General features: G+C 35.1%; 1 protein-coding gene across 1 annotated transcript; it reads left to right on the forward strand.

Moving 5' to 3' along the window:
• Nucleotides 1-4,640: 4,640 nt before the first annotated feature.
• Nucleotides 4,641-7,405, forward strand: LOC111889392 (uridine 5'-monophosphate synthase). Its single transcript, XM_023885539.3, has 6 exons — nucleotides 4,641-5,595; nucleotides 6,161-6,244; nucleotides 6,337-6,419; nucleotides 6,563-6,650; nucleotides 6,777-7,031; nucleotides 7,116-7,405. Exons 1-6 carry the CDS (start codon nucleotides 4,792-4,794, stop codon nucleotides 7,245-7,247), a joined length of 1,446 nt encoding a protein of 481 aa, XP_023741307.1. The 5' UTR covers nucleotides 4,641-4,791; the 3' UTR covers nucleotides 7,248-7,405.
• Nucleotides 7,406-11,959: the final 4,554 nt, after the last annotated feature.

Here is an 11,959-nt window from a genome sequence, read left to right on the forward strand (position 1 = left end):
TTGATAAGTTCAAATCCGGTTAGTCATTCAAGGTTTTAGACAAAAACCCAGTGTTGACTATTTTGATATGTATGCTCCGGTTGCACGTATTTCTACTATTAGATTGTTGATTGTCTTGACAAGTATCCACAATCTGGTTATTCACCAAATGAATATGAAAACAACCTTTTTAAATGGTGATCTTGACGAGGAAGTTTATATGAAACAACCAGAAGGTTATATGAAACAACCAGAAGGTTTCATTATGCCCGGTAAAGAGCATATGGTTTGTAAACTTGTCAAATCTTTGTATGGGCTGAAACAAGCACCTAAACAATGGTATCAAAAATTTGATGAGGTTATTTTGTCTTCTGGTTTCAAGACAAACCAATGTGACAAATGTGTTTACAGTAGATTTGATGATGCTACTAGAGCTGGAGTGGTCATTTGCTTATATGTAGATGACATCTTGATTTTTGGTACCGACCAAAATCAAGTAGATGAAACAAAGAAATTGTTATCATCTAAGTTCTCCATGAAAGAATTAAGAGAGGCTAATTTAATTCTTGGAATGAGAATTAAAAGGATGAACAAAGGTTTAGTAATAACTCAAAGTCATTATATTGAGAAAATTCTAAAGCGGTTTAATTTTACCGACTGTTCTCCTGTGAGTACTCCTATGAATCCAAGTGTGAAATTAATGCCAAATAATGGCGTTCCCATTTCACAATTGGAATACTCTAAGGCTATTGGCATCCTAATGTATGCCATGACAAGTACCATACCTGATATTGCTTTTGTTGTGGGCAAGTTGAGCAGGTACACAAGTAATCCTAGTGCTCAACATTGGCAAGTAGTAAATATAGTGTTTAAGTATCTCGAGGGAACCATGAATTATGGTTTGAGTTACTTGGGGAGTCCTTCAGTTTTAGAAGGTCATTTGGATGCAAGTTGGATAACCAACATGGAGGACCATTCCTCAACTTCTGGTTGGGTATTCTTGCTTGGGGGAGGTGTCATTTCTTGGGCTTCCAGGAAGCAATCTTGCATTACAAACTCGACAATGGAATCTGATTTTGTTGCATTAGCAGCTACTGGTAAAGAAGCAGAGTGGCTAAGGAATTTAGTCTATGAGATTCCTTTGTGGTCTAAACCGATAACACCTATTTCTATCCTTTGTGATAGTGCAACCGCTTTGGCTAAGGCATATATCCAGGTTTATAATGGCAAGTCTGGACACCTAGGTTTTAGACATAGCATGGTTAGAGAACTAATCATGAATGGTGTGATTTCGGTTGAGTTTGTGAAATCGCAACAAAATTTGGCAGATCACTTGACTAAATGTCTGACAAGAGACTTAGTGCACAAGTCTGTAATCGGGATGTGATTAAAGTCCATTTAATTCTGTAATGACGAGACACCCAATTCCATCATAATATAATGTTAGGAGTTGAATTCAATGTGGAAAGCTCATACTTATAAATTGGAACACATGAAGTATTCATCCCATGTATGTGTTCGGTTATGCAAGTTAGCTAGGTTAAAGTTTAACTTCTTAATAATTCCTTTGATAAATGTATGTACAAATACAAGGAAAGAAGTTACCTACGTGGTTGTGAAGTGTAGTCGCATTTCAAGAGGTTGTGGACTTGACCTTGGTATGATCATGATAGGATTAGGACACACGAATTTATAATAGTGACAAGATGTATTTTTCTAGAAATTTAATAAATTAGTATATATTTTATTTTCTGGTATTCAAAAGGGTTGATGGGTTCAGTTCTTAGAACACCCTGATTCTCGAATATTTGCAAATGTATGATACTAAGTGGAAATTCAATTGTTTCGATATTTTCATTATGTACTAGTTTGGTTTGTTTGATAAGGTTGTGTTTGTTCAAGGGTTACACTAAAATGGGGGAGGATTGTTGGTGATTTTAGTGTCACTATGTCATTTTTATGTAACTGGAATTAACATGTGAGCTAAGGGGCTTCATAATTTGTATTCTAATATATCTTCGGGTTTGTGCGGAGTGCACGCATGTATAAGATCAAATTAGAAGTCGGTTTGACGATAAGTCGGGGGTTCGGGGGCAGCGCCCTTGGGTCCAGGGTTTCCAAAAGGGCAGCGCCCCTTTGGCGGGGTTTAGGGGTCGTGCCCTTAGCGGGGTCCAAGAGGCAGAGCCCCTGGCTGGCCGGATTTTACATATGAGAACATATTGGGAAATTAGGATTCTTGAGGGTGATTATGGTAAAACTAACGAAACTCGTTAGTTTTGGTAACTCTAAATCCTCATTAAAATCTGGATTACCATGACTTGCTTCCAAAGCAACTCATGAAGGCCCAACCCTAATGAAACCCTAATCTCGCTTATTATATAAACGGATCTTCCTTCTCAGAAAAAACACACGAAATTTAGCTCTCGTTTTCTTCAAACTTTCACAGAAATTTTTCTAGCAATTTCGCTTACGATTTCTATGCCTAGTATCGTAAGTGTCCACTTAGATTATCCTAGGTTGAATTTCTTGCAACCCAGGCGTAGGGTATATATATCAGTTCGGAAAGTGTTCTCACGATCCAAGTTGGTATCCAGATCTCCACCACAAACCCTAAATTTTCTTACAGATCCTTTGCTTATACATTACGTCTTTTCCCACGAAGTTGTCACCGACCCCTGAAGCCAAGTAGAAGAAATTGTTTTTGAGATTGGGGGTTATGACCTGTTTTTAGGGAAGAAATAATTTTGTCTCATCACCACCTTCCGCTTGGTGAATATTTTCCTACTTCTGCATCCGGCATCGCCTTCTGTTCCTGTGCCTTTCCTATGGTCCCGACGAATGTTTCGGTCAAATTAGATCATGTTACGAAGGTGTTTAAAAATTCACTTAATGAGTTATCGGACGAGGATGCAGTTCGTGTATGACTTCTATACCTGTTAGAGAAGGGTTTCAATGGGCGATTAGCTAAAGAGTCTATTACAAAAGAGTATTTCGCTTTGTTATCCAACGTTGATGAATTCAACAAGTACAATGACATCTATTTTATAATTACTGATTAATTAAATTACCTATCGTTACTAATAGTTTTTAGAAATTAAATTGTTAACTAATTTTTTATGTGACAGATATCCACCAGGGGGGGGGGATAATTTGGGATCAATTGTACAGACAAGTATGGTTGTTACTACTGTTTAAAAATAGTCCTTTCTACCGGTTAAACAGGAAGAAACAGTAAAACAGACTATTTCTAAACGGTAATAACAACCATATTGGTCTAATACGCACAAAAAAAAAACTTAGTGACCTAATACGAGCAAACTAGAAACTTAATTACCCTCCTAAGTCATTATCCCTTTAACTTTCACTATTGCAAACATTAATTATCAGTTAACGAGTATATTAGAACTATCAACAAGTTCTTCCCAAAAATTACATTAGTTTTTTAATACATTAACTCATCAATATTAACAAAGCTTTTTCATCACATGGCTGACTCCAAAAGGAAAATCACACACATCTCTTTATGGGTGAGCATGGGCCTGTTTTGGGGTAAAATCGAGGTAAAGAGGTGTTATGGAATTTGATTCGTACTTTTATGAGGACAAACACAAGCTTATACATTGTGTCTGGAGATTTTAATGTTGTGTGTAACGAGATGGGAAGAAATGATACATGATACAGTTTTTAACCAAAGGGTGGCAGACAAATTCAATGAATTTAATGATGATTGTGGTTTGTGGGAGATCCGATAGGCAGTTTTGCATACACTCGAGTAAATAGTTAAGGTGATAAACAGAGTAAACTTGATAGGTCCTGTGTTAAAAAGCTCATGTGAATAATTAATGATTTGAAGGTTGTTGCGCTTGATAGATTTGTCTCATGTCATAAATTGATTATATTTTCACAAGAGGCTAGTGATTATGGCTTAACTCCATTTAACTTATATAATTCTTGGTTAGTTATGGAAGAGTTCGGAAATATGGTCGCATTTGTGGTCCACGGGTGAGACAAAGGACAATGGAAATAAATTTATTGTTTTAAAAAACAAGATGAAGGCTTTTAAAAAAACATACTAACGGTCCTTAAAAATGGTGCATGAAAAAGTTGGTAAGAAAAGGAGTTATTGAAACTTCTCAGTGATGCAGAAGAATTGATTGATGAATGTAGTGCTTCAACTAATCTTATAAGAGAACAAAGAAGAATTATATGTGAAATCCGGAAGCTTGAACAAATTGATATGTGCGACTCGATTCAAAAGGCGAAAATAAAATGGGGTTGCAATTCTTCTTTTATAACATTAACCCCAATGGTTTCTAGTCCGATGGTAGTGTCTTATTTTCGTCCTATTAATTTAATCGGCACTCCATAAGCTATTGTCTGGGCCTCCCCTCAGCTAGGGCCCAAAAATTATGTGATATAAGACTATAAGTTATACTGGATTAGGCCCATTTCATCTATTTATAATTTACTATTCCTGGTTTTGATAAGGTCAGCCAAGGCCCAAAACATATATAAGGAATACGAATCGCCTTCTCAAAATAATAATCTTAAAAAATAAAAGTAAAAATAAATATGTGAGCTTAATTTGTTAATTTCTCTAAATGTTAGGATAATTGGTATTATTTTCCATAATAACTTGAAAAAATTAGACAGGAATCCCTAACGCAACGCGGCTTTTTGAAAAGTGCAACTGCACTACTGCAGTCGATGCCGTCGATGTCATTTTTCTTATAAAGCAACCCTCCATTAACGCCGCATAACCATTAAGCACCACCAAAGCAAAGCAAACGCACATTTGCCTAAAGCAGAAATATGTCTTCTCCATCATCATCGTCAACAATGGAGTCGCTCATCCTTCAACTACACGAGATATCCGCCGTGAAATTTGGAAACTTCAAGTTGAAATCCGGCATCTTTTCACCTATATACATCGACCTCCGCCTCATCGTCTCATACCCTAAACTCCTTCGCCTCATTTCCGAAACCATTATCTCCACCCTCCCTGCTTCCGCCGCATACGACGTCATCTGCGGCGTCCCTTATACCGCCCTCCCCATTGCGACCGTCATATCCACATCTTCCGATGTCCCAATGCTCATGCGCCGCAAAGAAATCAAGGATTACGGCACTTCAAAAGTCATCGAGGGCGCTTTCCAACCCAATCAGATTTGTTTAGTTGTTGAAGACTTAGTCACAAGTGGAACTTCGGTTCTGGAGACGGCGGCGCCATTGCGTGCCGCCGGGCTTAAGGTTAATGACGCTGTGGTTCTGATTGACAGGGAACAGGGTGGCAGGGAGAACCTTGCGGCTAATGGGATTACGCTTCACTCAATGGTGAAGCTTACAGACATGGTTAGGGTTTTGAAGGAGAAAGGTAGGGTTTCCGAGGAGACGGAGGCTATGGTGCTTAAGTTTTTAGAAGAGAACAAGAAGGTCGCTCCGGTGGTTGCTAAGGATACTTCCGTTAAGGCCCGGATCCCGTATGACGATCGAGCTAAGTTGGCTAAGAATCCAACTGGGAAGAGATTGTTTGAAATCATGGTGAAGAAAGAAAGCAATTTGTGTTTATCTGCTGATGTATCAACTGCTTCTGAGTTGTTGGCCATTGCTGATAAGGTCAGAAATCATCCCAATTCCTTCATGTGAACATGAGATTGCAACTACATAAATTAGTTATAATGTTGATTTTTTGGCTGAAATTATATATTTTCAGATTTTATTTTAAAGATTTGTGACATTGAACTCTGACTACACTACTTTTTACACCAAAAAGTATTATAGCTTTTTTCTAACTTATTTTGATTTTCAAATATACCTGCTCTATTTTATGAAATTGTCTTGCATGTTTTTGTTAGGATAACTTTTGGAAGTTATATTATTAAACAAGTCATCTGTATATAATTTATTTTCAATTTATTGTTAAAACAATCGTTTTATTAAATTAAAATATTACATTTACATTTTACAACACAATTAAATATTATATGAAATACTTATTACTTTAAAATATAACTAAATAAGTAAATCAACTCAAAACATACAAACTAAAATTTGAATCAACTAAAATTAACTAGATATGTATATTTTTTAATGTGAAAGACCACAAATGACACATAAAAACAGTTTTGTATTTGTGTTGTTGATTTTGTGGGTTAAATTGTTTGTTTATTGATTTATACAGATTGGACCCGAGATCTGTATGCTAAAAACCCATGTGGATATTCTTCCTGATTTCACCCCAGATTTTGGATCAAAGCTTCGTTCAGTATGATCTCTAAACCCTAAAAAGCTTTTGAGCTTTAAATTTTGCAAGAATGCTAACTTTTTGTTTTCAAATTGATTAATTGTCTTATGAAGATTGCAGACAAACACAATTTTCTCATTTTTGAAGATCGTAAATTTGCTGACATTGGCAACACAGTAACAATGCAATATGAAGGGTAAGTTAGTCACGTCCTCTAGAAATCAAAACCATAGTGTTTGTATTTTGGGTTAAATGCTAGCAATAGCAATTAGCAACATACTTATATCTCTTATCTGTGCAAAAGACGTAAATGCCCTTGTTATTTTATTTTGTTTGCAGGGGTATTTTTCGAATATTGGAATGGGCAGATATCGTGAATTGTCACATTATATCAGGTCCAGGAATTGTCGACGGCTTGAAATTAAAGGTTTGCATCTTACATTAAAAAGGCAACAAACTATTCCATTTGTCCCATCCAGGTCCCTGAACTTTCTAATCGTACATCTTAGGTCCTTAAACTATCTAATATTTTTTCAATCAATGGGTCCCACAGGGTTTGGCTCGTGGAAGGGGGTTACTGCTTCTTGCTGAAATGAGCTCTGCTGGAAACTTTGCCACTGGTGATTACACAGCTGCAGCAGTGAAAATAGCGGAACAACATTCGGATTTTGTAATTGGTTTTATCTCGGTCAACCCGGCATCATGGTCAGCCTGCCCGTCTAATCCATCCTTCATTCACGCAACCCCGGGAGTTCAGTTGGTTAAAGGCGGCGATGCTTTAGGCCAACAATACAACACCCCTAATTCTGTAAGTTTTCTTCAAACAAACTAGTTTTAACTTCTTACACATTATGATAATAGCAATCTGCTTACATGTTTATCTTTTTTGTAGGTAATTTGTGAAAGAGGTAGTGATATTATAATTGTGGGGCGTGGGATCATAAAGGCTGCTAATCCTGTTGATGCAGCTCGGGAATACCGAGTTCAAGGTTGGGAGGCGTATTCCAAGAGCAAGTCTGTATGAAAATTGAAACCAACATCTTTGTTTTAATCATGTGTTTGCTTTGTCGTTAAATGTTCAATGGAGTCTATTATATTATCCTTTGGGATCTAGATCTTGGTTCTTATCTTTGAAGAATTTTGAATTTAAACACATATGGATGTAAAGATGGAACTTTGAGATCCTGGTTCTTCCTCCTCTTGATTCTTATTGTGGAGGAATCTATTTGTTTGGAAGCAAAAAAAAACATTTTTGAACCTTGATTTGGTACCTAAATCGTGGTTCTTATCTTTGATTTATGTGATGTGAATTTTTAACTTGAGCATTGGTGGACAAGATTTTGGATGGTGGTGAGAGATAGTTTGCAGCATTGAAGAAGATGGTGTTTGGTGGTTGTGGTAGACCATCAACAATTGTGATTTCATAGAAGCATGAACTAGTTAGGATTCATCAGACTTTTGAGTTAATGAGAGAGATAAAAGGTTTTTTTTTGGGTTTTGTTTACTATCATTAAGGGGTAAGTAATGCAAACATATGTCATAGTTTAGGTGTAATGACATCAACATAAACCTTAAAAAGTGAGAAACAAGGCTGGACCAAAATATCTTCATGTGAGCTCTCCTTCAACAAACAAATTTAGACAACGCGAGTGCCGTGGAGGTTGTGCAAAAATTGAAAAACACAGGGATGGAATTGATACAAATTGAAAAGTTGGACTAACATTGCAATATTCGATAAACCACAAGGGTTCTTTCTAAATTTAGTCTAATAATAATAAAATATTGACAAAATTGCAAAAAAAATTAAGTGGTTTCTCGAAAATTATCATTTAGGTCAAAAAGTTTTAGAATACCTAAATTTTGATTTTGCTGCGAGTTTGATCTATAATTTTTTTTAAAAAAAATTCATATAATGGTTCTACCCTTATTATATTCATTTTTAATTTTCTTTTTATTTTACACTTTTCATAATTAAAAAAAAACCCCTAAACTAATACCTCCACCCCATAGACATACTTCAATCTCTCTCTTTTTCTCTCTCTCTTTATATATATATATATATAGATTTATATGTTTTTCTTGACAATTATTGTGTGCTTTTAGAAACAATAAGAATTAAATAAATAATAAATTAATTAAATTGATAAGGGTATATTAATAACTTAATTGTGATTATTCATGGTAAATAATTAAAATCTTTAATTACCTTTAAATCGATCCCTTAAATCACGGTTCTTTCGTCTTCGTAACCCTAATCCTATATCACAATATTCATCAAACTCCAATACGATTATCTTCTTCATCCACCATAGCCTAAGGACATTCACAGTCGACATTGAAGGATTCAGAATTGGAAGTCACAGGTTAATCAAATCGTTAAGAGTTTCAGTCTCGATATTGAAATCGATTTGGAAGTTCTGGAATCGAAATTTGAAAACAGTAATCATTCAGAAGCAAAAACGAAACTGAAATTGGAATCGAAGCTTGCAAGCATTCGGCGATGTAGGCTCGTATGTTGCAACCGATTCACATTTAGAGTTTTGGAATCAGAACTTAAAATCCTTTGAATCAAAATCGGAGCTATACGTTTGGTGTTCAAGGCTCAGGTTTTTCGTCTCACAATCAATTTTTGAATCTCAAAATTGAAATCACTTTGAAATTCATAAACGATGGCAAACTTGATTTTGACTTTTACAAGTCAACAACATGTTTTAACAGATTAAATGAATAAGATGACTCCATTTACAGTTTCAGCCCTCGGAAGTTACAAAGACTGGCAGAATTATCCCCGTTTCTAAATCCTTTACTAATCCATGGTTTTAACCATTCAGGGCATCTCATGTTTACAATCAACGCCAACAACAACCAGATTTTGATCAGAACCGACAGTTCCGAACGCAAGGATAGCTACCACAGTATTATGGACAATTTTGGCGGCTTATAGTTCTGATATAGGACTATTGTAAACGAGAGTAAGCAAAACTAAGACCTCCTGTTGGATGTGGTAATGAATGTTTTTGTAAAGTTCTTCTACTTTCTTTTAGTTGGCATTGACATATTGGGAATGTTTGTGCTTGAAATTGGAATGATTTAGTGCTAACATTCTACTGTTACTTTTTTTTTGGAATGATTTTAATGCTAACTTGCTAGTGATAATTTTACATTCCAATATTCTATCTTTGACTTCAATTTCACCATTCTGCTCATAAACTTTTTTTGCTATTAATTTTATTCTTCTTTTCATTGTCTGACTATTTATTTTTTAGTTGTAATCTAAGTTTTGTATTATCTATGAAAAATAAATAGTATGAATATTTGTTTTTGAATCTCGAAATTGTAGCTAGTTGGTTTGTTTATCAACCATAGTAAATTTAGTTTATTCAACATGATATAGGCTTTAATTGCATAGGCGGAGCTTTATGAGGGCTAGGGGGGGCTGTGCCCCTCCCCCCCCCCCCCCCCCCCCTGAATTTTTGGTTATAAATAGTCATTTTAGTTTCATTTTATACAATTTAGGCCCAAAACTATAAAATGTTGTATTGATACCTTATAAAGATGTCATAAATTGAAATTATTGATTACGGTTTATGGATTAATGAGCATAAAAGTAGATTTGCCTATATTCTCAAAACAGAAATTTGAATTATGGTATTATACATGTTAACATTGATCACATTTATGATTCTTACTCAATGAGATTAACTTTAAGGAATGCAATGAGGACATTATTGCATGGATATTGACCATTCATTTTGGATAGAGCAACATTCTTTGAGGATGTTTAGTTTGGGGGAGAAACAATGCTAAAACATTGGCCTTAAGGACGAATCAATCTTGATTCCTATTAATGCTTTCGGTAGTATGCAGATTATGAATCAGTGATCAACAATGTTATTCAATCTCCTATTCATAATACACAAACTCAACAACCTCAACTTTGGACATCCTATACGTGGTACCACATTTTTCATCAATTTATTATCTCTTTTGGTTTTGAGGTAAATACAATAGATGATTTTGTGTATCACAAATTAAGTGGGAGTAAATTTATCTTTCTGGTCTTGGGCAGATATCTACGCAACTCAAGTTTGGATCATAAGAAAGCAACCACATGGATTTTGATATATCTATATATAACAAAAGGCCATATGCTCAACTATAGGAAATTCAGATGCTTTGGAGATCATTTTTATTAAGAATATGATTTATTAGATGCCAAAATGGTTACTGATCCATATCAGGATACTTTTACATTTTAGCATGATGAGCCATTTCATGGAATAGACTTAGGTAGTTTCTTCCATAATGCCAACATAATTTGTAGCATGGAATATGGTTGTGGAAATTTGTCATGAGGCTACACATTATTGGTATTGAAAGACCACTAAAGTTGTGATAATAAGTCAGCCAGATTATATTCCAATAACAGAAGTTATATTAAGTCAAAGCATATTGACATCAAGTTTCCTTCTGCTAACACAATAGTGCAAATGGAAATATATATAGCACATATGAACAAACTCCATGAAAGCGGATCCGCTCATAAAGGGATTACCTCCCTAGGTCTTTCATGAGCATACTACACACATTGGTGTGATATTTGGTTTTAGTGGGAGTTTTATGGTGCTTTACGTTTTGTTTAAGATTAATTATGTTTTTCTGTACAGAATTAAGAATTCGATTAACTCCATTATTAGTTGCACTTATTTGAAGTTTGATCTCACTTCAATCTCAAGAGGAACTTGTTGTAAATCTATTTAGAGTTTAAAACCACACATCATGTTTAATCTATGTCGTTAGTTATATATGTATATGTGACCATTGATAGGTTTAGTTACGTAAATTGTAACGAAGGCCGCTTTGATCCTATATTATTATGAGTAGTGGACGAGATTGTTTAAGGGTACCAATGTTATAATAACATTCATTAAAGCGCTTATACAGTTATACGTACATTTATATATTCGTGGTCCAGTGGGAGATTGTTGGATAATTATGGGACCACTTCATATATATGTACGATATATTATTAAATCCAGTTATTATGGTAAGAGTATAAATTGTTGATGGACCGATTTATAGAATATTTACTTACCTTGTGGGTTGAGTTCCCGGTTTGACTCAAGATCCTCAAGATCTCTTCCATCTCTCACATTAGGGTTTATCTCCATCTATAAATATATGTGATGAGGAGCAAATCAATACACATGAAAATACACATGTAAAGTCGTTTAGGGTTTGCTGAGGGATTTTAGAGAGAGCTCTTGAGACCAACTGGAAAACCCAACCCTAGTTCTTCAAATCCGAAGATTATAATGAAATCAGGTATGTAATCCTTCTTTCATGTCTAAGTTTTCTTTTAATCAGATTCGAGATTAAAGATCTAATGTTTATGCTTCCGCGTTTATGTTTTGGTTATATGAAAAGAACCAACACTTCACCCTTGTAGATGGATCAGAAGCCATACACATTAACCAGTAGGCGTTAAAGCCATTAAAATACAACGGCTTTCCATTAACCATGAAATGATGTGTCCTTGTCTCCACAAAACTATCGTTAATGGTTGACGGGTGGCATTTACCCTTGCAATCTCCTTTTAGAACTGCATTTCCTTTTCCTGGCATGGTTAAAAAATCGCTAATCTTTAATAGTGGATATATGAAATAGGAAAGTTAGTAACCAATGTTTAGAGTAATGGTTGGAAAGTAGTGTGTTTTCTCTTGTCCGCTTAGCTCG

The sequence above is a fragment of the Lactuca sativa genome, chromosome 5 (assembly GCF_002870075.4).
Source record: "Lactuca sativa cultivar Salinas chromosome 5, Lsat_Salinas_v11, whole genome shotgun sequence".
NCBI lineage: Eukaryota > Viridiplantae > Streptophyta > Magnoliopsida > Asterales > Asteraceae > Lactuca > Lactuca sativa.

Coding starts and splice junctions, on each gene's coding strand:
- LOC111889392 (XM_023885539.3), top strand. CDS start 4,792: ATGTCTTCTCCATCATCATCGTCAACAATGGAGTCGCTCATCCTTCAA. Junction 6,651..6,776: donor TCGACGGCTTGAAATTAAAG/GTTTGCATCTTA, acceptor TGGGTCCCACAG/GGTTTGGCTCGTGGAAGGGG. Junction 7,032..7,115: donor AATACAACACCCCTAATTCT/GTAAGTTTTCTT, acceptor TCTTTTTTGTAG/GTAATTTGTGAAAGAGGTAG.